Here is a 26,264-nt window from a genome sequence, read left to right as displayed (position 1 = left end):
AAACTGAACCTTCTGAAAAGGCATTTCCTGCGTTTTTGAGAGCATTTCAAAGAAAAAAAAAACAGAGATAACTTTTATTCAATGACAAAGTAGTCAGTTTTTATACGATTCCAAGCCCGCTGGTGAATCAGTCAATCTAAAGAGAAATCTTGGACCTTTAGATAAAAAGTGGACCAAAAATTGGATCTTTGAGCCTTGTGGGGGGGGGGGGTTCTTCCAAACCCCCCTGGCTACGGGCATGACGATCGCAGTTCCGTTGTGAAATGTGGAGTCATGCTTTTAGACACACAGATGAGAAATGAGTTATGTGGTGCCATAGTGCAATGCAAAAGGATGGTAGTGATACAATGTTGGTGAGTTGAAGATGAAACATACTGCCATGAAACTATTCACAAATGTACAGATGGTATGACAGTCAATTCGACCCAGCACGACAGTCATAGCAACGCGTCATCACCCTCTTCGGAGTAAGACGTGACGTCATAAGTGACGTCATGTGTCGCCGCCATGTTGGTGTCCCATTTTTGCATGTCACTGAATCAAAGCTCAAACGTTTTCGCAAATCTAAATATCATCTAACCTGCCTCAACCACGTACTATTAGTATTACATGTACGTGCCTGCATCTCAAAAATCAAAAGGATAAACCACATAGAGTCACCTGGACATTTTGTTTCAGTGGACACTGTAAAAAAAATGGACACTGACCAAGACTATTTCCTGAGAGGGGTTAAAGAAGATATTTACATCAGGCCCATCACCCTTCACTTAACCGCGACGGGGGCCGACATCGTCTACCAGATACCTTTGACCCAGTGTTGACGTCACTCTTCAAAGAAGCCATGTGACAAGCCTCACTGGGTCAGCAGGCTACTGAGGAAGACCAGAGTGACTGGTCGAAAGCTCTAGGTGAGAAAACTTTTTGTGTTGGATCAAAAGTTTTAATTCTAAACAAGACATAAATCTCTGTGTACGATTGAGCTGTCATCCAGTGATATGCAAATTGGGACACCAAGATGGCCGCCACTTCTTGAAGAGAGTAACGCGCAGTGTGTACACGTGCAAGTAGTTAGGTGCTGGATCTCACCGGGTACTTCCCATCCACAAAAAATTTGTTGAGTTCTTCGTCCGTCTTTGAGGCGGGCAGAACAAGGAAAAAAGAGACAAGGCACCGTAGACAAATCTTATCATGTTAGTACATGTATGTCTCATGCTAGGGATTGTATATTATGCTGTACAAAAAGTGGCCAGTATTTAACAATGGTGATAAATAACAGGTAAATCTGGTAATGGTTGATTTTGGCATCCGATGCTTGATGCAAAGATTATCATACGTACCTGGCATTAAATTTTAGTGTTAGTACTAGGGTTAGAAATCTACGGCTGTTAGTCAAACCATTATTTTCACAACATGCAGTCGACTTCAACGATAGTTGCACAGGGTACAATGTATGGATACAATGATAATGTAATCAATACAATAATATAGTCTATTCTAACAGATTATGACTACAGGTGTACTAACAAAAATGATAATCTAAATGAGAAAATTTTTAATTACTTATAGGTGCAGTTTTGGCGCAAAAATGTTAAATAATATCGCTTTAACTATGAATGCTTAATGTTTTTAAGAGGTTCTTCTTTTCTGTCAACAATGTACAATACTTAAATACTGCTGCACGTGCAGACATTTTTCTTGGAATCAAATCGTTTTTGTAGTGTCTTGATCGATCCTGTCGGTGTTTATGTATGTGTTTCACTAGTTTATTGATTGATTGTTGTATTCAACTTCTGTATGAAAATTTGGGCTTTGCTTGCTCGTATCACGTATTGTCTGGTGGCGACATGAATAAAAGTGTAACTTGAGTGTGTCGCCACCACGTCTTGTCACTGTATTTTTTTTAATCGTTTATTTCAAATTTTACATACAAATATACATACAAATACATGGTGTGTTATGGCTTACCCCTACATCAACTGTTCTAAATGTTGTCGCACATTTTGTAATCTAAAAGTTTCGTTTCGTACAATATATTTAAAGATGTAATATTAAGCTAACAACATGGCTTTGTTTAAAAGAATATCTTGTCATTGTATGTTTCAATTTTTAAAAATTGCTTAATGTGTATGCGTTTTCTCTTACCGAGTTCCTCGGTCCTCGGGTGTCGAAGGGTCCCCCCAGCTGTTCCGGCAGGGTGGAGTCTACAGCGTGGACGTCGATGTCGTCATCCGCGTACAGCACGGCGTCCTTCACCAGAACAAAGATGGCGCGGAGGATGAAGGACACGAACAGGTGCATGTGCACGTAGTTACGGGTGCAGTGGAGCCGTCTGGAAATGTCAAAGCCAATGTCAGTAAAGAGAATGATTTTAGAAATACACTTGTAGAATCTGTATCTGTATAGCCGGTAAAACCACCCTTCGACGCAACATACCAGCTTCGCAGGCACGCGGCGCAGCGGCAGCTAGATATATTATACCAAACGACTTGTTACACCTAGCCTTTGTACGTCTAACTACTAACATTATTTAGCGATGATGTCCTAACTGTACATGGTGGCAGCGAGTTCCTGTCTGCGATAGTTCTAAAGTTCTAATAAGAAAACTGACGCGGACATGAATAGGTGCATGTGCATGAAGTTACGGGTGCAGTGGAGCCGTCTGGGGGGAAGACAATGTCAAAATCAATGTCTGTATAAAAATAAAAGGATTTTGCAAAATGTATTGACTCCTTAACCCTTTCCCTGCCTCATATGCATAAAGTAACCTTTCGGTACCAAATATGTGTATAAATATGGTTTTGTGGTTGGACAGCAGGATGGTATCCCAGGTTTAGGCCCCCTAGCGGCTTTTTTTAGGGGGGGGGGCTTACTGTATAGAAAGATGCTATAGCTTTTTCTTTGGTGTTGAAGTCATAGAAAACATTCTGTAGGTACTCATGTAAGTCCGATAATTTGCCTGACCGCAAAACAACTATTCAAAGAAAGTTTGCTTTGCACTGACCACGTCAGCTCAAAACGAACAGGGTTCCTTTTATAAAAACTCTACCCCCATGGTGTGTTAAAAGGTCGTTTCTGGCAAATGAACGCAGTTCGGGCGTAGAGGATAAACGGGCTAATCTCGAGGCAAAGTAGGTCGGCCTTTTCTTTGCCTCTATCGTCTTGTATAACCATCATTTGCCTGTATTGTGTGCAGTAAACGGCGAAACACTTTTCGCACGCATCCTTAGGGCTGTCACCAGCACTAAATCTCACTTTCTAAAGGCACAGCTATTTAAAGGCTCGCAAAATACAATACGAAACCTGAGATGGTAGCTTAAAGTCTCCTAGTGAGTAGTAACACGAAAGAGAGAGTATCTATCTGTTCGCAAAGGGACGGATAAAAATAAACGATAACAACGGTGAGTGGTGTATTTGGAGTAGTTCTGGCGTTAAGCTTTGCCACTTAGAAGATTATCAAGTGATTTTTTCCCACACCTTTCGGTGTATAAGGCTGTGCCTATCTTCCTATTTTATAGCCCTTGGGCCACACAGTTGTGCATATTTTACGCGTATAAAACACCGTCAGGGAACAGAAAAAAATCACATATCACACAACAGATTCATCAAGAGATAAAAAAAAACACTACCAAGATTGCCATGGTGTAACTTCGCGACATTATACGTTTACTAACCAGACAAGACAATACTATATTCAGTAAGATATTGACAAGAACTACGAATGGTCATGGGTTGAACATCTATGCGAACTATAAAAACCATCGCCATAAATTTTTGGATTGCCAATCTTGTTAAGGTTATGGGAAAAGCGAAAAATGTCGTACTCACTTGAAGTAGACAAGAATGGCCAGCGCTACAGTGAGTGACGCCAGGGAGAAGGAATACCCCACAGTGTACAGCTTCGTCACCTTCTCAAACAGTGAGTCAGGCTGAAAACAAATTACAAAACAACTGTTAGAGTCCATTATCAATTTAACGTAACCTAATAGATATACTAATAGCATTACAAGTTTTCCTACAATACGTAAGGCGTATTAAATAAAAACTAGACATTATATACATCGTACATGTGTTGATATAGGAAATAGAGGCATAAAATATTTTTCCAATACTGCTAAAACAGCATACAGATTTATATAGTGTTTGCCAGTGACGTCATACAAAATAGCCGCCATGTTGGTGTAGTAGGTGGATCCAAGATGGCGGCCGATTGTTCGAAATTATTCAAGGACACTGATGAGTCAGTGTATTTTTTTTCCAAATAAACATATAATTATACAAAATGCAGACATAGAAATCAATTCTTTGAGTCAATTCTGACATGTTACATCGGACATTTCTTTCAAAATCCAACATGGCGTCTGGTACCAACATGGCGGATACTTCAGAATCACGTGACTGCAAACGCCCTTTATGATTGGGTTGCAGTACACCAATGGTTAGTGAGTGCCGGGCCGCGTATATGGGTGATAGAAACAGCAGTGTCAAAGAGAGCTAGCGCTAGAAGTGCAACAACGCAGGGAGTACGAAAAATGTATGAATGTGTCATGAAAATCTGTGCATATAGATAGATGCAGTGTCCTCCCCAACACACACATGTACATGTGTAACGTTGACAATCACGAAGGTAGGTTTTCCAAGGGGCAAAAAGGTGTGCTACATCTATAAGCAGACTAGGTAATGTAGATAGCGCCGGGTTGCAATACACTGTGCATCACGTAATGTGTAAGGTATGAAATGATGTCAGCATAGACAGACACAAAACCTGGGCAAAAAGATAAAAACCTTGTTACAATAGTTTATTACGTTGTTTGATTAAACCTACTGGTATATGATACAATACCGGTACAAGTATTGAAGTTATGTATAAAGTATTCTGTTCTCTAGCTAGGGTTATATGACAATATAGCTGAGAAAAGATTAAATGCATAGAATACACCACAAAAAGGTATCTAGGGTCTCGCTGCAAAAAAATGTACGGATGATCTTAAAATACACGTTCCCCCTGTAAAAAAAGGCCACTACCACGGTCGGCTCCTACCTGGCCGAAGGCATCTACTCAGACTTGGCGACACGAAACGTTGTACTATATTCAAGATATTGACAAAAACTCGTAACGTTACATTATCTAGTTGTTCTTCGAATGGCTATGGGTAGAACATTAATTTGGTCACGACAACGTCAACCTATGTCTATGAGAACTATATTAATTTATCGTTAATTCTTTTTCTAACTACAAAATATATCATTCTCTTTCGTTTACAAGAAGTAGAAATGCTTCAAGTTAGCAGAAAATTTATATTGGGCCATCAAACAACAGAATCAGGCGTAAAATAAGGATCCATCAAAAATCTGGACACAAGGGCACAAAAAATCCAGTTCCAAAAGCTGTGAGGCTGAACCGACGTTTAACGGGCGCCATATTTGATTGAGCAGGGTTCGAGGGGAAGTAGGTCCAACACGAATGGATGAGAGAGATCACGTGATGAGGAACATGTAGTACCCAGAAGGCAATGCGTGGTTGGTCAGGTGATCACACGAACGGTTGGGGACACTGCCACACTTCCCAAAACTTACCCCGTACGTTTCCTACCATTCCGAGATAGGCAGAGTAGCAAGAGTGTTGTAGAAAAAGGAAAACGTAAATAAAGCCTTAAGCACCTACATTAACGAAGGCAGGGCTCGAAATACTGGGTGCATGTGCACCGTAGTGCACTCAAATTTGGAGCTGTGCACCCAATTATTTTCCGTAGGTGCACCAGTGCACCCAATCATTTTTGTAGGTTTACCTCTGTAAATATGTTAAATGTATAATAGTTACTGTAGTAAAACAGCATATTGTTGACATCTAAGTGTCAGAAAAAGAAGAAAATCCTTGTTGTAGTATTTTTCTTTATAAATGAAACATAACTAGTTTTGCTAAAATTCTATATGGTGCACCCAGTTTTTTAAGTTGGGTGCACCAGTGCACCTATTCCCAGAAATGAATTTCGAGCCCTGTTAAGGTCATTTCTACAAAGATGCTCAAAGGGCAAGGGATAGCAGGAGTAGGGGGTAAAGAATCGCTTGTTAACCAGTTGCAAACCAACATAAAATTGCAACACTGTACCCAATACACCGCATATACACGCAGGTAGAGTGGACATTTTGCATTTTGAACATTTATAACAGCAACAGATGTTAATACCATCTAAAGAAGTGAGTCAATGTATTCAGACATTCAGGCATACCATGTCGATTTACTATAGAATACTTAATACCTCTACCCACCAATACACAGATTTAAGTCCCGGTGAGGAAAAATATATATGCTGAGAAAGGAATCATATAATTAGACTAATCTAATATTTTCCTTCACACTTAAATCCGTATCTCAGTCCAAAGCAGCAGCTGTGGAAAATTATGATGAAATTTGTGTAGAGTTAAGCTTGTTAGTAAGCTTATCATGTGAAACGGAAAGCAGCGTACTCAAATATGAACAAAAGCTGTTAGTATGCGACTATATATATTAGATGACACTGTATGCAGTTACAGTAACAAATGCACGTAATAAACACATAAACATAACAACTGAAGGTATATTATCATAATATACGAAAGACAAGACATTTGAGCTATACGATACAACGAAACCATATCTCTTGGTTCGGAGATTATATCTAATAGTATAACGTTTAAACAAAAGAGTTACTAGTATTCCGGCTATTTCTCTCTTATAGTCCGCTCAGCTTGCTTCACAGAATATTGGAAAACATGTAGTAATTTCAGAAATGATTTCAGATTAAAAATGTCGACATTGCTCTACGCAATTGTAGTAAACAAAACATTAATGACTGTAATGTCCAATAGCTGAAAATAGACACATTGTAGATTGGCCTACTTTCTTTTGGTTTCATAAGACCCCCACCCCCAAGGCATTAAAGAGTAAAGCATTTGTTCTTACGTTTATAAGAGTTGTTAACTCCGGTAAGTACTTGCTGCATTCCGTGTAGTTGGCGTAGGTCTTGTTGGTGTGGGGGCTGACCAGCCAGTTTCCGTCCGGGCCGCACTCACGGAAGGCATAGCCTGAAGGGATCACAAAGGGAAGATATTAGATTTACTTTATTGCACAACTGCAACAAATATTAAACATAGAAAAAGAAAAAAGGTAAACAACAAGTGCCAGCATCTTATGAAGTATCTAAAATAGTGTTACATTAGAGTTGGGCTAATCATGTGTTATTAGACAACAATTGTACTTGATACAATGTATATGTATGGCAACAGCTATCAATCATAGAACAAAAACAAAGGACCAATATGCAATAACTGTTAAACATAGATCAAGAGCAAATGTATAGACAGTGAATAGCACTTTCTTGCACGACAGTTGTAGGTGATACAATATATATTTATCTATTAAAGATAGAATCAAGAAGAAAGGTATAGAATAAAAGTTAACATCATAAATTCTAAAGAAAAAAGGGGTAGAAAATTATGAGGTATTTGATATAGTGATACCGAATAGACTGGGGCTGATTATGTTTCGAAAGTTTTTCTAATAATAAAGCATGTATTAGACAGTGAATAGCACTTTATTGTACGTGTGACTCTATTGTATTCAAGGGCAGTACTGCCTTCGAATCAGCCACAGTTACATATATAGTATATATCTTACTTTCAGTTTGCGTTTAAGTGCTGTTTTAGGCTTTAGCTAGATCACCAAGAGGCACATTAGGAAGTTACGTTTGATCTATAGATCTTTGGAGGAAAGGTTCCGGGCACCAATGACTCTACTGTATTTAAAGACAGTACTGTCTTCGAATCTGTCACAGTTATAGCGTAGAAATATCATTTTCAGCGTTGCGTTTAAGTGCTGCTTTAGGCTTTAGCGAGATCACCACCAAGAGGCACATTAGGAAGTTACGTTTGATCTATAGATCTTTGGAGGAAAGTTTCCAGGCACCCATGACTTTATTGTAATCAAGGACAGTACTGTTTTTGAATCTGCCTCAGTTACGACGTATACATTTTACTTTCAGCTTTGCGTTTAAGTGCTGATAGCGTGCTTTAGGCTTTAGCGAGATCACCACCACGAGGCACATTAGAAAGTTACGTTTGATCTATAGATCTTGAGGAAAGTTTTCAGCCACCCATGACTCTATTGTATTCAAGGACAGTTACTGCTTTTGAATCTGTCACAGTTACACCGTAGACATCTAACATTCAGCTTTGCGTTTAAGTGCTGCTTTAGGCTTTAGAGAGATCACCACCAAGAGGCACATTAGGACGTTACGATTGATCTATAGATCTTTGGAGGAAAGTTTCCAGGCACCCATAACTCTATTGTATTCGAGGACAGTACAGCTTTTGAATCTGTCATAGTTACATCGTAGACATGCATTTAAATGCTGCTTTAGGCTTTAGCAAGATCACCAAGAGGCACATTAGGAAGTTACGTTTGATCTATAGATCTTTGGAGGAAAGTTTCCGAGCACCAAAAGGTCACGGTCAAGAGAAAACATCCCCGTGAAGCACACAGACCGGCTTAACGATTAACGGATGGGTGGGAGGAAATGCCTTTGCTATTTTCGGCCTCATAAATTGCCCTGCGAAGACCGCTTCATTAGCCACGCTGGCACCATCAAGCTATGCCTGATCAACACAGAGACGTCGTCTGAATTCTTTCCCGGGCTGCTGATTTTCTCATTAACGGTCATTATAGTCTGCTTGGTGTAATTCATCATGGGTTGATTAAGCGGGGAGGTGTTGAAAACACACTGATGAATGAAGGACCTTTTGTTGTGTATTCATACTCTTGTGAGCTAAGTACAGGTTATGGTGATATTGTTATATGCAATATACAGTGATATACGTCTGGTATCTTACTACATCTTATGGTACACTGATATGCACAGGTTCAGCTTCTTCTCGCTTCTCCCTAGACCAAAGATAAGAATTTTTGGAATTTCGATGATATTGGCGGTTTAAGCCAGCAAGGGAACAGTCCACAACGAAATAACGCTGGTCTTCCATCATGCTAGCTTACAATAATGACAAATTCTTTGTTGCAAAGGAATGCGGTTGTGTTTATGTTTTCTGAAGTTTGTCTGAGATAATCCGGAGTTGTCGTAATGCAGGGATTTAAGTAAAGGTCTCGTAACTTTCGTAAAGGTCTATATTGGGCCCACAATCTGAAATGTAGTGGGCACGCTATTTTGGTGGTTACTCGGATGTGCCAAGTTTGCAAGGAAGTTCAAAAAAGTTCAATTCATTATCGTAATACTTTACTTTTGGATGGGGAAATCGTCTTGGCATTTGAAAACCAACCGTACGTTTTATGTCTTCTTGTGCCGGGACCTCGCTCAGGTCACGTTTTAAGGCTGTTTACCGCGAGGCCATTTGTCACACTTTTGCTCGGAGTCAAATCGTTTGACCCGCCTGCAAACGATGACGGATGTACTCGTGGCTATTATACAACGTCCATTTGGGTTGCAGCGTACCGCATGGTGCATACAAATCTGCATCCTTGATTGTAGAGTTCTAACTACCACCGTCACGGTTCAGAGAAGGTTGACGAGATCGACCGAAAATTTACGTCTTTTTGACTTTGTGTTGGAACAACTATAGATTCTACCAACAAATATGAGCTTTCAATCGAAATCTGGATCCTATTTTTATTCAAGTGCTGTATATATGATAAATATTAGTTTTAGCCTTTGTTTATTCATGAGATGGTCAAATCAGCAGCCTGGCCACTTTTCATTGATGTAAGTAATGAAAAATGTCATTTCAGAACCAATCCAATTTCGATAAAATGTATCTACAGATACTTCAAACAAACGTCCTTTAAAGCGATCGCTTTGAAGCTACACCATACTCGTGGGAGCACACAAGAGAGACATCTTTAGAAATGAGTTCCTCTTTTGATTAACATTCTCAAAATGAATCCATTACAGTTAAGTGGAATTGGACGTTATTACGAATTCTTCTGATCCCTAGCGGAACTTTATATGCACAGCTTGTACTAGTTGGATTTATCTGTTCTAATTGCTTTAGAATCTGCCATCCTCTAGGAATCACTGAAGAAAAAAATCTATGCAGCTTCTCATTTACTTGACTGCCTTCTTGGGATTAGCACTGTGCATGCAATCAATATCTAAGCGTAACTCTGTATAACTTGATGTAATTATACGAACAATACAGACAACTAAATCCAATGTCTCGGTAAAAGATGAGTCATTATGTTTTATCAAGATGCGTGCAGCGAGCTTATTGTGTGAATTAAAATTCTTTGTATCATACACCAAAGCCCCAAAGGAGTTTCTGGGAGCCCCAAGGGGTATCCATGGTATGGAACGCATCCAAAAGAGTTATGAAATTTCTACATGTATTCATGCATGGCAGAATTTAATATTACTCTAATTATGAAATGTTCAAAGTCTGTCAAACTTATTTAAGTCTGAACTTGTCTGATGCAGGCGATTCTAAATTTACGTACTTGTAGATATGCACTCTATAGGCAGAGGTTTGGTTTTGGGTTATTTTTGGCGTGTTTTAGGCCTTTTTATCGGGGTATCTTTTTTGCACTGGAATTGGAAAGAGTTGGTGGAAAAATTCCAGTGCAAAAAGTAAACCCCGATAAAACAGCCTAAAAGCACGCCAAAAATAACCCAAAACCAAACCCCAGCTTGGAGAGTAGTGGCCATATATGCAGAAAAATTGATACCGAGCCCTGAAGTGCCACGGCTAACCGTAACTCATAGTGACCGCTCACGGAGCTTTAGTTAGTGCCCATCCGTGAATTTACTATCGCCAATAGAACCTGTCTTATACGGCATAGACGGATGGAGAAAATTCATCCAACAGAATCCATCGCCGTGTATCACCGGCAACTTTTGCATCGCAGAACGAATTTGTGAACGTGTTATCCTTGGATCTGACAGACTCTCCGAATCTTGAATCAGCATATTGCTGACACGGGTGCCGATGAGTAGATTCTTTTGATGGCGTTATTGGTTGGTTGGTCGGTTGATGAAGGTTAGATATCTACTTTTAAACATTTTCAAAACCAATCATCTCCAAGGACAAATCAAACTCTAGCACTGGAGAAATTACGGAGACTACTAGTATTTCCGAACGTATTCGGGTCCGTGGGTCGGGAATTGGATCTTCTATGGCCCGGGATCTTCTCACTCATAGTGACCGCTCAAGGAGCTTTAGTTAGTACCCAACCGTAGATTTACGATCGCCAATAGAACCTGTCTTACACGGCATTGATGGATGGAGAACATTCATCCAGCACAAGCCATCGCTGTGTATCATCGGCAACTTATCTACATTTGCATCGCAAAAAGGATTCATAAGCGTGTTATCCTTGAATCTGACAGGCTGGCGCGGATTTTTCGGATAAAGTTTATCTCTTTGGTTCGACGTCTGCATTTCTGTACGTCGTAAACTGCGCCGTAGGTCTTTGTCATGTACGTGACCATAAACGCTTGTAGCAATTCTGTACGACAAATGCACGACAGTGACAGACATGCCTTCTGTTTACGATCGTACTACTAGAAAGGCCGACATTTGCTCGGGTGCAAATGCAGCAGATGGCTTCATCACATCCCCCGCACCAAAAATGGATCTATCTTCCTCCCGCACAAATGGATTGTTCTTAATTCACCCCTGTCCAGAATGTGAAGTGTTCCAATAGTCTATACCCCTATGGAATATTAGCACAGCAGAACTTTTTATAAGCGTGTTATCCTTGAATCTGACAGGCTGGCGCGGATTTTTCGGATGAAGTTTATCTCTTTGGTTCGACGTATGCATTTCTATTCGATGTTAACTGCGCCGTAGGTCTTTATTATGCACGTGACTATAAACGATTGACAACAGGCATTCGGAGATTTCAGAGTTCCAGGAATTATTTTTGGTTTTTGTGTGACTTTCGAGTTCAAAGACTTTCGTGACGTGTTTGGGGTTTTTGTGAATGCATTGGAACTGTGGAGGGGATAGTATGATGTAATTTATTCGGGTATTAAACCACTGACTTCCTCCATATCATCATCATCTCATCTGGTCGTGAGAGTCTTACGTATACATCGTAATCTGCATCGGTGGTATTCCTCAATATACCGACCACTTACTTCCACTTATACTAGCGTATTGTGCTGAAGGATTGTCAAAATGAGTTGTTGATTCTTCTGACGAGGTGGTTGGTTGGTTGGTTGGTTGGTTGGTTGGTTGGATGGTTGGATGGTTAATTGGTTGATTGATTCTGTATTCTGTATCTGTATCGGTATAGCCGGTATAACCGCCCTTCGGCGTAACACACCAGCTTCGCAGGCACGCGGTGCGGCGGCAGCTAGCTATATCACACCGAACGGCTTGTTACACTCAATCTTTGCACATTTGATTGCAGGAGTTGTTTAAAGCTTTCTAGTGATGATACCCCAACTGTGCTTGGTGGCAACGAGTTCCAGTCTACGATAGTTCTGGGGAAATACGAGTTTTTGCATACCTCAATTCTTGGTTGATACATGTAACTCTGATATTTGAAGGCATGACTGTTTCTTGTTCTTTTCTGGGCTGGTATCAGATACTTAGCGGTTGGTGCGTCCACCAGTTTATTAGTCATTTTGATTGATTGATTGATTGGTTGGTTGGTTGGTTGATTGGCTGAGACTTACCTCTGTGGTTGAAGTCGTGCACGTATTTCGGACACTTCACCCTGACGGACCGGTTAGGAGTGCTGTAGGGCCAACAGATCAGCGAGTCCCACGACTGGTTACAGTAGGGTCCTGCAGAAATTCAACATAATTACGTTATTTCATGGTCCAATGACACGTGGCAATCCTATAGAGTGCAGTTTTGGATGAACTCGTAACCAACAAAAGTCACCTGTTTCGTAAACGAAATGAGTTGCAGCGTAAAGGTGGTAAGAAGTGCTAAACCTTAATTAATCCGATTCTAGTTTCTAGTAAAGCCGTCCTCAGGATAAATGACCCACTACGTCATGTGTATATGTCACGTGTCTATTCATCTTGAGGAGGGCTGAAGAATGTGCTTAAAACTCAATAAAAGTATATGATTACCTCATTATGTTGATGAATATGGGATCTTACAATAAGTTAGGGACCTTGGTTTATCTTCAACGTCTGATCATGCACGTCACTTACAGTTAGTTTTGGGGTATGCAATAAATGCTTTTATCATATAGCCGGGTGACGTTGACCAATCAGAAGGCTCCATTCCACATTCTTTATGTCGCCGTAATGTCACAAATAGAGTCAAAATCGGGTATTTATTCATCCAAATCCATACATTAAACAAAATGAATAATCACCCGCATATGACCTCAGGTGACCCAATAGAACACGGCTCTACTTCTAAAAAATCCAAAAATAACTTAAGTTGTGTTCCAATGACTCCCATAAGAACACCTGTTCCCTGCCTGTGACCCAGATAGAAGGCCATAGAACATGAACCTCCCAGTGACCTCAGGTGACTCCAGATGGAACAAATATTCTATGTTCTATTCAGCATGTGCAAGTACATTGTGTCACTCTTCACTGCATTAGTTTGGATAGGCTATCGTGTAAGCTATATGATAATAGCGTTAATTATAATGGCCCGCCCTTTCTCGGTGAATATGGTGTGATAAAGCCTTGTCAGTTGCTATAACCACCTCATAAAGCCACCTCGTTCGCTGCGCTCACTTGGTGGCTTTATTCGGTGGTTATAGCAACTGACAAGGCTTTATCACACCATATTCACCTCGGGGCGGGACATTAACCCTTAATTAACATGGTTATGCCATAGTATGACGAATAGGTTAGTCGTAGTAATTGTTAATTCATATATCTTAAACTTGTCCCACAAAGTACAACTTTGAAGACACGGACGTAGACAAATGAACAGAGTGTAGAAGTCGCACGCATGAGCACATGTATATGGATTACCTGTCGCGCATATCAGCCAGACAACATGCAACTGCACGGATCCTTTCCCAATGGTAATCTTCCCACCTTAGTCTAGCTATCCAAGCGTGTATTTGTAGTTCATTCATCCTACTTAGCTGTGAAACATATTGATAGGGGTATCATTAAGGGGTATGTAAGATTTGCGAGTTCCCCATACAATTGACGTAAAACATCATGTTACGCTCATTGTAAGTGATTTGTAAGAATTTCACTTTAAAAGATGTGGTTTTCGCATTTCGCCTGATTGAGGACATCTGTTCCAAGTCCTCTACACGCTTTAGGAACTTCTGTGGATAATCATAGTCCTCTATTGTATGATTCGCATAACATGATATATATGTTCTCTATCGCCATGTTGTGTGAACCGGTGTCGCAGCGATTTCGGGCCCCTTGTGAGATTTGTTCGGAGAATGACTTTGGTAGAGGGCCAAACTACTGTTACACCTGCCATAGCTAGAAAGTTAGTCTTTAACTCAGTGTATTGTACAGGTGGATGACATGCTAGCAAAACTTGAAAACTTGTCAATTAACAGTTTTAAAACAGCGTTATTACTCACAGTAAGTCAACATAGTGTGCTATAAATATCGGAATTGAACCATGTAAGCATTAACTCGTACTTTCAACATCAAAACACTACAAACTTTCAAACAAGGCACTTTTCTCCGGGTCAACTCCGTGTTACAAACTGTGTGCTTTAACGCACACTCTGAGTGTTTTTGTGGGACAAACACTTGAGCAGTGTAATCTTGGCTCAGAATCAACGGATCAGCAGAAATCAAAACAGGTTCAAGGGTACGTGTACACAAACGCAGCTTTGAGGACTGTACACTTGAAACGTCTGTTGTTTTGTAAGGTCCTGGTCGCATGTGTTGCTCGGTGGTGGTACGATCTCAAACAGAAGGCACTTCTCATGAAAGTTCATCTGTGTTGGTAATAATCATATTAAAATGTTGAACTTCTTCTTCTCCAAACAAATAAGGTCAATGACCTGAACCAGGTATCCGTCACCATGGTAACTGGTGGGTTACATCATGATGCAATTTTATAGCAGGAGGGATTTAAACTCCTGTCACCTATATAATGAATGTGTTTGAGTAAGAATTAATAGAGCAGACCATATGCGAAGGTAAAGATTATGCATTTGCTGCCTTTCTAGTTTTCTTTAGATCTTTGTTGGCATGCACAACCTTCTGGAATACTGTACTCTGTTGCATCAAAATGGTACGACGACCTACTGCGAACGGCGCCAGAAGTTATAAATCCTCATGTGGCTCCTAATGCACGGATTCTGATTCAATGGAATTCGCTGATAGCCAAATGTTGGATACGAAATGCACTTTATACAGGACCTCTGACGTCTGGGGGTTAGTTCCAGATATTTAGCTGGCGCCTTTGAGCATTAGGCACCGAGGTCATACAAGACGACGGGCAGATATTTCAATGTTTAAAGCCTGCACAGTGTCCTTTCTACCTCGTCTGTAGACATTTTCAATCTACTTATATCATGCCCCGACTCCATGTCTATGTATCCAGGCCAATACGTATGCAGCCAAATGTTGAGCGCTTTAGAGAAAAGAGAGAGAATTGTGACAGACAGATATGTTTAATGTACATCATTACAATACGCCATTTACGTTCATATTTATGTTGTTGTAGTTTATAGGAATAGATTAGTATTATTGTAATGATCTCATAGTCATTGTTGTCATACTTTGTACGCTGTGCAACTGTCGAACAATAAAGATCCCCATCTGTTTATCGTGTGCTTGCTTAAAAGCTGTTGTCGTGGATCTGTCGTGCGACAGGTTTACAACAGAAAAGGACATTCGTGAGACAATCGTGAATTTGTCGTACAAATTACTGCTGTGTTATGATCAAAACGTTGACGTATATATTTATTGATGGTTCTCTCATGTAGCTTCGCTGAAAATCGTACGACAAAACAAGTACGACAAATTGAAAGATTGTACGAAAAACAATCGTCCAAAAATGCAACAACCGTGCGACGTCTGTGAATGAGACTTTACGTAACTCACGACCGACTGTCGCAAATTGCACCCCGTCGGCCAATTTCCAGAAAATCTATACAAATATACATTAGCAGTAGCTGCACGGCCCATTTTTACGCAATTTGCAACGGACATGGAACGTAATGTTGAACCAAGCATCACAAATGATTGTCGTGCCAACATATGTTACATCTATACTCAACAAGATTAGTTTCATTTGAACATGCTGTCTGAAACTGTAATGTGATTTAACCTGCAAAGTCTGTTAGTAAATTGCATTTGGAATGTCCTTGTTAGCCACGTTTCAAGGTATTCTTTGGCTTTGAAATGTTACAAATCATTTGGGGTTCGGATGTCCTTGTTCAGTACTTTTCAAGGTGTCCTTTTAAATATTACAAATCGTTCAGAACTTTTACGGTTTTTTTTTCGTCTTCTGTAGGTCGCCTGTACTTCTGTGCTTCACTTTTCAGCGCTACGTAGAATTCTAAGTCATTTGTTATCTAAGAGGTATGTTTTCCCTAGCTTTATGTGTATGTATGAATGTATGTATTCTGTATCTGCATGTATAGCCGGTATAACCGCCCTTCGGCGTAACACACCAGCTAATTAATGCTAAATTAGGTAAGATGAGATAAAATTACCACAGATTTCTAGGAACTGCTTGGCCTAGTTAGAAGCAAAATGGACGCATCTACACAAACAATTTCCATCTATTTAAAAGGCAATACAAAAAGATATCAACGTAATGTAAAAATACATTCAACATCAAAATCATTCATACTCATTATAATTGTAATTGGCATGATTCAGGTATAAATGACTTTGCTGTTGTAGATCACAGATAGGTAGCTCAGATTAATGTATTAGTTAATTAGTGCCTAACGTACGAACGATGCATATACATTGTATATCTCTTATTTGGCTTGAGGGTAGATGGTCGACAAAAGAAAGGACGAATTCAATTATGGCACTCCTAGTAGCTTCATGTTCGAAATTGCTTTTCAGTGGCACTTCTAGTGGCTTTTAGTGTACAGTAGAACTACTAGTAGTTTTGGTATCTTATGTTCGAAATGGCTTTTTAGTGGCATTTATATTACGCACTTGTTTTTTTTTTATATTCATTATCCTTAAACATATGCTGTCACAAAAAATCTTCCCTTAAGAACAAGAATTAATTTTCCTCCACCAGTTTATTTTTTTCAGCAAAAAATATATTTTAGATTTTTGCCAGAATGTTTGTGCTCTAGCCTGGAGAAAGCCAGACTGTTGTGCGTTTAGGGACACTTGAAAGAAACAGCCGCTCTCAGTTCTAAACCCATACTGCTGCAAGGTGTCTGTTAAAATAGAGCAGACCCACCCGTAACGTATCAGTAACCTACTGATAATTCATACTTGGTCTCAAATCAATTCTATGGACTGAACAGTCTGGAAGTTTCGAAACTTTTAGTCTTCCACTCAAGAGAGAGAAAAAAGACATTTGTCCGTTCTGTGTGAACCAATGCTAGCCTCTACCAGGCTTCGGGAGGCGGCTGGAAAGAGTAGAAATCGGCCAAATAGAGAGATAACATGCCAGGGGAGTTGGTACGCTAGAGAGTACAGTTTGCCTTTCGGGTTACTCTCTAGCAGACCAACTCCACTGGCATGTTATCTCTATATTTGGCCAATTTCTACTCTTTCCAGCCGTCTGCCGAAGCCTGGTAGAGGCTATCGTAATACCTGTGAATCTAATTTGAATTGCTAATATACCACATGTTATATAACCACCAATCAGCGTAACACCCCAGCTTCAAGGGGTTACGAAATCACTCCAAACAAGCTTTTACACCTTACCAATTTTTGTCTAACTCTAACTAGCTTTTAAGTTCAACCGTATTTGACTACAACCGGTTCCATTCAGCATTTCTTATATAGCTTGCGGGAAAACGAGTTTCGTAAGACTTATAGCTATCTATAGTCACGAGTCTTTAAAGACTGTTTCGTTGAGCTGGCTTAAGGTGCTTACAGCCCGGCGCGTCTACGTGAATGTACCGTGCTTTAATACCCGGAACTGTAGTGCTTATCTCTGTTATAAACAAAGGGGTCTGGAAGTATGCAGAAGTGGCTAAGGCTTGATCTATGTTCACCACGAGTGCCTACTTATCTTACTGGAAATAGCAACACTTGAGCCTGCAGTGATACACGGCGAGCGGATCTAGGTGCTTTGTTAAAGTACTCTCCAAGCAGAGGTTTGGGTTTTGGGTTATCTTTGCCGTGTTTTTCTGAGTTGAATCCTGCATGCTTGGCAGTCGCTATCGGTTGACAATTTCATACTTCAGACGATAGAAAGGTAGATTGTATTCTAGCTGTCAGCGATAATGCTGACTTTAGGCGTGTCTATCCTGTATAGTTGTACATTCTTGTAAATCACACTGACACTTTGAGAGCGGGGTTCTCTTTGTATACGTACTTTCAAATTCCCTAGACGGATCAAAGAGTAAACTCATTATATCAAAGCAAAGCAGTATACCACAATCAAATTTAAAAACATGCACTTATGACAGTAGGTACATCTTTTATAGTACTAAATCACCACCTAATCTATACGACTCAGTATAAACCGTTGGTGTTTTTTGTTTTAACCTGATGAATGTTAGTTTAGTTTGAGCAGAGAACTGTGTAACAACCTGTTGATAAATTTGTATGGCGTAACGGTGACAGTTTCAGGTCAGTTAATGCTTACACTACACCCATTCAGGACGGATAAATGACCGCTATAATGCTTGTTCGTGAGATCTGTACACTCATTACGACAATTAACCTAAATTACTGACCATCTTTCCTGACATTTAATGTTTGTCTTACCCAGGTTTACTGCTCGTTAAGAATTCATCAGACCAGTTCAAACGATCTTCAGATTTTGAGAAAATTGAGATTACTGATACGTGACCAAAATTGAAATTCCTTCCCACAGAATAAGAAGTATAGTGAGGTGCCTGTATCGTTGTCTATAGCATCTCTGCCACACAGTTGTGCAAGCACTACAGCAGGGGGCTATTCCTAGTCTACAAACTGCGCAATGCTTCCTAATGTTAAATGCGTAATGCTACCTACTGGAAACGTTACCTTTCAGATTCAGAGACCTATTCCTGAATTTTGAGGAAATTTCAATCTGTCAATTTTCTTCATTTGACCCCATGTCATTCTGTTAATCTTGCTCCTTCGTATCAATGTGCTGTCAACCTACCGTGCCTGGACACGCACACACGCAAACGAACCAACCCATCCAAAACAATACTTCCCATGTAACCTGCTTACCTCCTGTGGTTGGTCTGTTGGTTTCTATGGTGCTTCTACATTTCTCCCCTTCCTCCCAAAGAACCTACCGTATCTGCACACGCACACACACAAACGAACCAACCCACCGAAAACAATACTTCCGGGAGGTAAAAACTGTACCCTGCTTACCTCCTGTGGTTGGTCTGTTGTTTTCTATGGTGCTCCTACATTTCTCCCTTTCCTCCCAAAGACCCTACCGTGTCTGGACACACACACACACAAACGAACCAACCCACCCAAAACAATACTTCCGTACCGGAAGTAAAACATGTAACCTGCATACCTCCTGTGGTTGGTCTGTTGTTTTCTATGGTGCTTCTACATTTCTCCCCTTCCTCCCAAAGAACCTACCGTGTCTGCACACACATACACACAAACCAACCAACCCACCCAAAACAATACTTCCGTACCGGAAGTAAAACATGAAACTCGCTTACCTCCTGTGGTTGGTCTGTTGGTGTCTATGGTGCTTCTACATTTCTCCCTTTCCTCCCAAAGAATTTGCATCTGCTCTTCTCTGGTGATCGGGGCGTCTTTTCCACCATGTACCTACAGAGATAGAAAACATTATCAACACATTTATATCATATGTGATTCAGCCATGTACATAGCTGAATAGCAAAAACTGAATAGCAAATAGTAGCAAAAAGTATGGGACAATAAAATGAAGAGTTCATCGAAATATTTCAATTTTTCCAGTACATTACATGTCAAATGTATTAAATGGTCATATTTGAGTATAATTTTACGAAAACATTCACGATTAAGCAAAAAAGCTCCCAAGTTGTTTTATAGGCCACCGATATGGGGATGACATTATTAAAGCTAACTTTCTAATAGAAACGAAGGTCGAACATGAAGAATACCCTTTTAAATTAATTTTAATGTTGATTTTTGTGTTTATTGTTGATTTTGTGATTTAACTGTCATTGTAATGTATTTACTGTACTTTTTCTGTGCCATGTAATTTTGTCATTTTAGATGTATGTGTTTGAGCCTTGGAAGACTAGCCCAGCAGGGCTTAAAGGTTTCGTAGTAAATGAAATGAAAAGTTAACTTTATTTAGACTTCCTTTCCTTGACGTGAACCAAGAGCGTTCCTGTCCCCAAAGACGGAGCCTGTCGCTTTCCAAGAAGGGCCGGCGCTAACTGGCCAGGATTACAGGTAATGTGAGCTGAGTAGGTGCATGTGCTCACTTCAAACAATGAAACTTCAGCTGGGTAGTTACATGTACGCCAAAAAAACAGTCACTCAAGCAACTGGATATGATTTTTGAAACGGTCAGACGTTTCAGGTAGCATCCACTACCTTTTGTCAGTAACACTAGAGAACAACACGAAAATGACCGCATTGTAACAGAATACTGTTAGTGATTCACGAAGAAGAAGGCAGAAAGACACAGCAATAGTGTCATTGACTGTAGTACTATTACAAGGTCTAGGCCACAGAGATACTAACTTTTTACCCAAGCTTTGAATACGAAGAAAAACGACGTCTTATGATCAGAACACTACAGTAGTTGTTTACGAGATAGAGGGCAGAAAGTCACAGCAACAGCATCCTTGACAATATATTATTACAAGGTCTAGGCCGTAGAGATCTTAACTTTTCCACCCAAGCCTTAAATACCAAGAAAAACAGCGTCTCATGATCAGAACACTGCAGTAGTGATTTACGAAGAAGAAGGCAGAAAGACATAGCATCTGTGTCCTTGACTGTAGTACTATTACATGGTCTAGGCCACAGAGATACTAACTTTTCCACCCAAGCCTTAAATACGAAGAAACACGACGAAGTATGATCGTGATGGTCTACGAGATAGAAGGGAGAAAGACACAGCAATATACTATTACAAGGTCTAGGCCGAAGAGATCTTAACTTTTCCACCCAAGCTTTCAAAACGACGTGGTTTACGACATAGAGGTCAGAAAGGCACAGCAACAGTGTCATCGACTGTATATCATTACAAAGTCTAGGCCGCAGAGATCTTAACTTTTCCACCCAAGCTTTAAATACCAAGAAAAATGGCGACTTATGATCAGAACACTGTAGTAGTGGGTTACGAAAAATAAGGGAGAAAGACACAGCACCAGTGTCCTTGACTGTATACTATTACAAGGTCTAGGCCGAAGAGATCTTAACTTTTCCACCCAAGCCTTAAATGCTTCAATATTTGACAGTATCAAAACTGTACGGCCTAAGACGAATGTTAACGCACAGTAACAGAACACTACAATTGTGGTTTACTGGCGAAAAACAAGACAGAAGGACACAGCAACAGCATCCTTGGCAATGTATTATTACAAGGTCTAGGCCGTAGAGATCTTAACTTTTCCACCCCAAGCCTTAAATACGAAGAAAAACGACGTCTTATGATCAGAACCACCTGCCACTCGCCGTAAACACTGAAACACAAGTCAAGTAGGCGCGAGCAATCTGTCCGCTTTTCTTTGATGGAAAATTACGAGCACAAAGTGTTTACATTCGGAGTTATCTGGATTCCCTAATATGGTTACGGGGAGCGCCACACACACGACGGTAGCAGTAATTCAATCAGATCTCAGCAAACCAGTTTAGTGTAAATCCGGCGGCAGATGGTTTAGAAAGCTTGTTAAGTGTCTGATGCATTCATACACCCGTGACCTATTTCGATGTTGTTTTTCATGAGGCATGGCATGTGATAGTGTTTGTAATATATCTGACTTTAGACAAGAAGGATGTGTTTTCGGTGCCATTTATATGTTAAGTTACGGTCACATGCTAAGTACAATTGCCATTACAAATTAGGATATTCTGGTGAAAGTTGTGCCTATGTCGTTCAACCACACACACACAAACGAACAAACTTTACTGTGTCCTGTGTTCTTTTCCTGCTTATCTAATCACTCTGATTCCTGCCCTTCTTTCTCCACTTGTTTCTCTCTCTCTCTCTCACACACACACACACACGCACACACACAAACACACACACAGACACACACACGCGCGCACACACAAACATACACAGACACACACACACACACACACACACGAACACACACACGAACACACACACACACAGGCTTTAATACGTTCTCTGTCCCTGTCCTGATTGTTTAACGCGATTCCTGCCCCTCTATCCCCACATGTTGCTGGAAGTTAACGTCATTCGGTCTGAGTGAATAAAGACCACAGGCAGGAACTCATTAGGTGGAACGAGGTAAGCCGATGTGACACCTGCGGCCTGTAACGTCTGATGGAGGGAGACTGAACTAGGACGGCACGTTTCAAACATCAAGCAAAACTACATCAGCTAGAGATTAATGCATTACGATGACAATGTTAGAATCTTATTACTAACACAAACATATATTGAAGGCACCGAGCGCTTCTATCATTATAAGTCTGATACAAAACATGAAAATTTCAGACTTCCAGGATCTCTTTTTTTTTCATTTTTCGTGAATTTATTAAAATAACCAAGGATATTACATAACGTAATTCAATCGGGACTGGGACAGAAATTTTGTCGAGTTGGAGGGTCGCTCATTCAATCCTTGGCTTTCTGAATATCATCTACATGGTCCTTCTGGAACATTCAAGTTCACCCCGTTTCGTGTGTCTGACCTTTTCTCTGTTAAATCTGCCTGTCAATCTTCCCCAACCCACGCGTTGTCAACCTACTCTGGAAAAACTCATGCACAAACCCACGACATCTTATGGACAAAAACTTTAAGCAAGTTCAAACAAAAGGTTTACAACAACGACATAAGAAAGGACCCACATAGATTTAAATTAAACCATCTGCAATAAAGTCTTCCCATTCCCTGTAGTTAGATTTATGTCCCTGTCGTTTTACTCTAACCATTTGCCGTGTACTTGTACCTCCCACCCTAACTCGCCTGACATTCAGAGAGAAGCGTGTCACAGCCACAGATGATGCATCGTTCATGTCCAAACGTTCGGCAGAAATTATCTGTGGCATATTACAGGCTCCAGCCACGGCGATCATTCCGTGCTTAATGGTGATATTATTCATAGAGTTGCAGGACCGAAATGCCAGACTGTCTAGTGTTGAAGATTATGTTTTCCTGTGTGTATTCACGAGGGAGCTTGTTAGAGTAGAGTAAACTTGTCAGGGGAAAGTTAACAACTCACGAAGCATTTGGGATTACAAAGCCGAAAGAATTATAGGCTTACGAAAGATCAAAAGTTTAAAGGCCTAGGATATACTTGGATACCCATAGAAGTATGACTGTACATACAAATATGTACCATAGCTATTTGTCATCCTTATAACTATCCCTTATGAGAGACGGGGGACGATATAGACTTTCTGCAACTTTCGATCAAGCGTTCTATCTGCGTAAGATGATGTCACAGAAGCGGTAGATCGTTCATTCCTTGACAAAAACTTGGAGGTATAAAATCTTTGACTTCTTGCTACTTCTGTGTGGATCTGTATCTGTATAGCCGGTATAACCGCCCTTCGGCGTAACACACCAGCTTCTGTATCTGTATAGCCAGTATAACCGCCCTTCGGCGTAACACACCAGCTACTGCATCTGTATCTGTATAGCCTGGATAACCACCCTTCGGCGTAACACACCAGCTTCGCGGGCACGCGGCGCGGCGGCAGCTAGCTATATTACATCGAACGACCTGTTTCACCTAACCCTTGAATACGTACCTCTAAACATTGTTTAAAGCTATCTAATGATATTACTTGTTGTTTTTGTTAGTACAACGCGGACTCCACTTGTCTACACATGACAAGCTTTTCCCCTCCCCACATCCTGAACTTGACATTTCACTCACAACAAGTTCAAGGTGTCCAGATGGCGATAACAGGGAGGAAGGTCAAACTTCCAAGTTCACCGTCGTGGTGACATTTTTCGACCCAACTTTCAACATAGAAACGTTTGTTCTACATAAAATCAATATGGCAACGATTGTGCTCTAGAAAGAGTGATGGGGGAGGGAGCAGCAAGAAAGCTTTTCCTAGTTCTAAAAGTATCCATGACTATGTAAATGGACATTGAAATGGTCCATACTGCTTTCTTTGCTTGGAATTAAGCACATGGGAATTCCGAAAATAGTATGGGGGGTTTGACTCGCCTCATTACTGGTAGCAATAATGCTGACGAAACAGTGCTAGGCCCGTACAACGTAATGCGTGGGAAGGACTTTAACTCTCTTGCATAAGGCTTACTTAACTTTCTTGTTCGTAGTAACGAACGTGCTGGTAGACTAATACAGTGGCTACCCACTACTGGGATCGAGACGTGGAGTAGAATGGCCTTGTACTACACTTTTGTCAATGTTTTGGCGTTCTAACTTTGTATGCTACACCTCTTCGGAGGATGATAGATGATGATGATGATTTGTCAATGTTAGAGAGAGACGCCGGTCTCGCAGGGACTGTACTAGTGTCCGCTATGAAGGATAGGGCAAACTGAAGTAACTTTATCAAGTGTACTTCACCGGATTAAAATTCGGAGGCATGATGTACTTTATGTACAACCTAAAGCTCAATCGCGGTCATTATATTTCACATTCATAGTGCAAGTCTTCAGACCATTGAGAAATTCTTCGGTACCCAAGATCACGTAAGCAACTTTTAGGAAGGACTTTAACTTTTTTACCTGAGGATACTCTTATGTACGACCTAAAGCCTGATCGCGGTCATTATATTCCAAATTCAAAGTGCAAGTCTTCAGAACATTGTGAAATTGTTCGGTAGCCGAGATCACGCAAGCAACTTGAGAGTCACCCGTACACAGCAGAAAATTGCATAATTAGTACTGCAGGTTCTTCGCTATGGACTAGCTAAGTAATAAGGCCGGCCGGAACGTTTTAGCTTCCCTTTGATTGCAGCTGCGCCTTTTCTAAATTGAGGGAAAATATCGACCACCTTAATCGATTCTAACTCTAAGGTGTTGCCCATAGAAGAAGTTCAAGAAGGTTGCAGGCCATCGCGAGCAGAAACAACTTTTACAGGCTCTCGTTCTTCCCCCGCACCATGAGGGAATGGAATGAACTTGAGCCTGGTGCGGCGGAGGCGGGGTCTCTCGCCCAGTTCAAATCTGAACTGGCAAGGACCCTGCTGCATTGAGCCACCCCATCATGTCTTGTATATATGTAAATATTACTAACGCACTAATGCACTTGTCCCGTCTTAAGCACACACAAAATCAGTTGTCTTATGTTCCCTTCTCAGTTATCCTTGTTTTACCTTCGTTTTTATGTACTGGGTCACAATTGTTACTAACAATGCGTAACGGCTGCCAATAATCCTACACTGTAGGGCTGGGCAGTAACGGAGAAGAAGGACACGGAGAAGAAGGTGCGCAACTGATGAATTGTTATAACTCAAAGTAACCATTAGGCTAACCACGTCTAGAGATTAGGCCGCACTGGCTTCGTTACGTGGATGACATCCGCGCGCGCATCAATTTTAATCCGTTTCAGAAAAGTTTGCGAGCGTAGTTAGGTACTTTAATAATGACAGAGATCGGAAAAAAAACAAAGAACGTGGTAAAGGAAGGGAGGTAAGGCTAAAATTACCACGTTGCTTATAAGAAAATCTTCCAAAGTCAAATAAGATAATAAGAAAACAAAAATGTAGAATGAATTGCTAATTACATAATTTGATTTGTTTGTTCAGTCATTTGTTCAACCTCCATGGCCACCTAGACTTCATAATGACGACCACTTATTATTTGACTATTTTTGCCCGCTCGCATCAGTTCTTGGGTGGCCAAAGAATGCCATCCAGGTAATCCAATCAGTACGGTCATAGTAAAGCCGTTGAAACTTCGTATGCAGATAGTGGCGAGCGGTAGAGTCATTGGCCGCGCGTGTAAACTCCAAAGCATCTAAAGCACGCTAAGTCAAATACAGACTTTCTTGTCTGAAGTTTCATATCAAGACAAGTTGAGAAACTACTTAAGACGCCGTGAGTGATTGTCTGTCTTCCGGTTGATAAGAAGTGTACAGACCCTG

At 40.6% G+C, this 26,264-nt stretch overlaps 1 protein-coding gene across 1 annotated transcript in view; it reads right to left on the bottom strand.

Annotated features, from left to right (window-relative positions):
- LOC109478105 (parathyroid hormone 2 receptor-like) overlaps positions 1–26,264 on the bottom strand; it is an 86,658-nt gene that overhangs the window by 10,377 nt on the left and 50,017 nt on the right. The window contains exons 3-7 of the mRNA XM_019779593.1: positions 19,718–19,829; positions 12,663–12,773; positions 6,941–7,062; positions 3,826–3,926; positions 2,143–2,329 (exon numbers count right to left, since the gene is read on the bottom strand). Coding sequence (XP_019635152.1) covers positions 2,143–2,329; positions 3,826–3,926; positions 6,941–7,062; positions 12,663–12,773; positions 19,718–19,829 — 633 coding nt within the window. The remainder of the gene's footprint in view (positions 1–2,142; positions 2,330–3,825; positions 3,927–6,940; positions 7,063–12,662; positions 12,774–19,717; positions 19,830–26,264) is intronic.

The sequence above is a fragment of the Branchiostoma belcheri genome, unplaced genomic scaffold (assembly GCF_001625305.1).
Source record: "Branchiostoma belcheri isolate BF01 breed outbred unplaced genomic scaffold, Haploidv18h27 scaffold42, whole genome shotgun sequence".
Classification (NCBI taxonomy): domain Eukaryota; kingdom Metazoa; phylum Chordata; class Leptocardii; order Amphioxiformes; family Branchiostomatidae; genus Branchiostoma; species Branchiostoma belcheri.
Note: the sequence above shows the minus strand (reverse complement) of the source record. Positions and strands in the feature narration are given on the sequence as shown.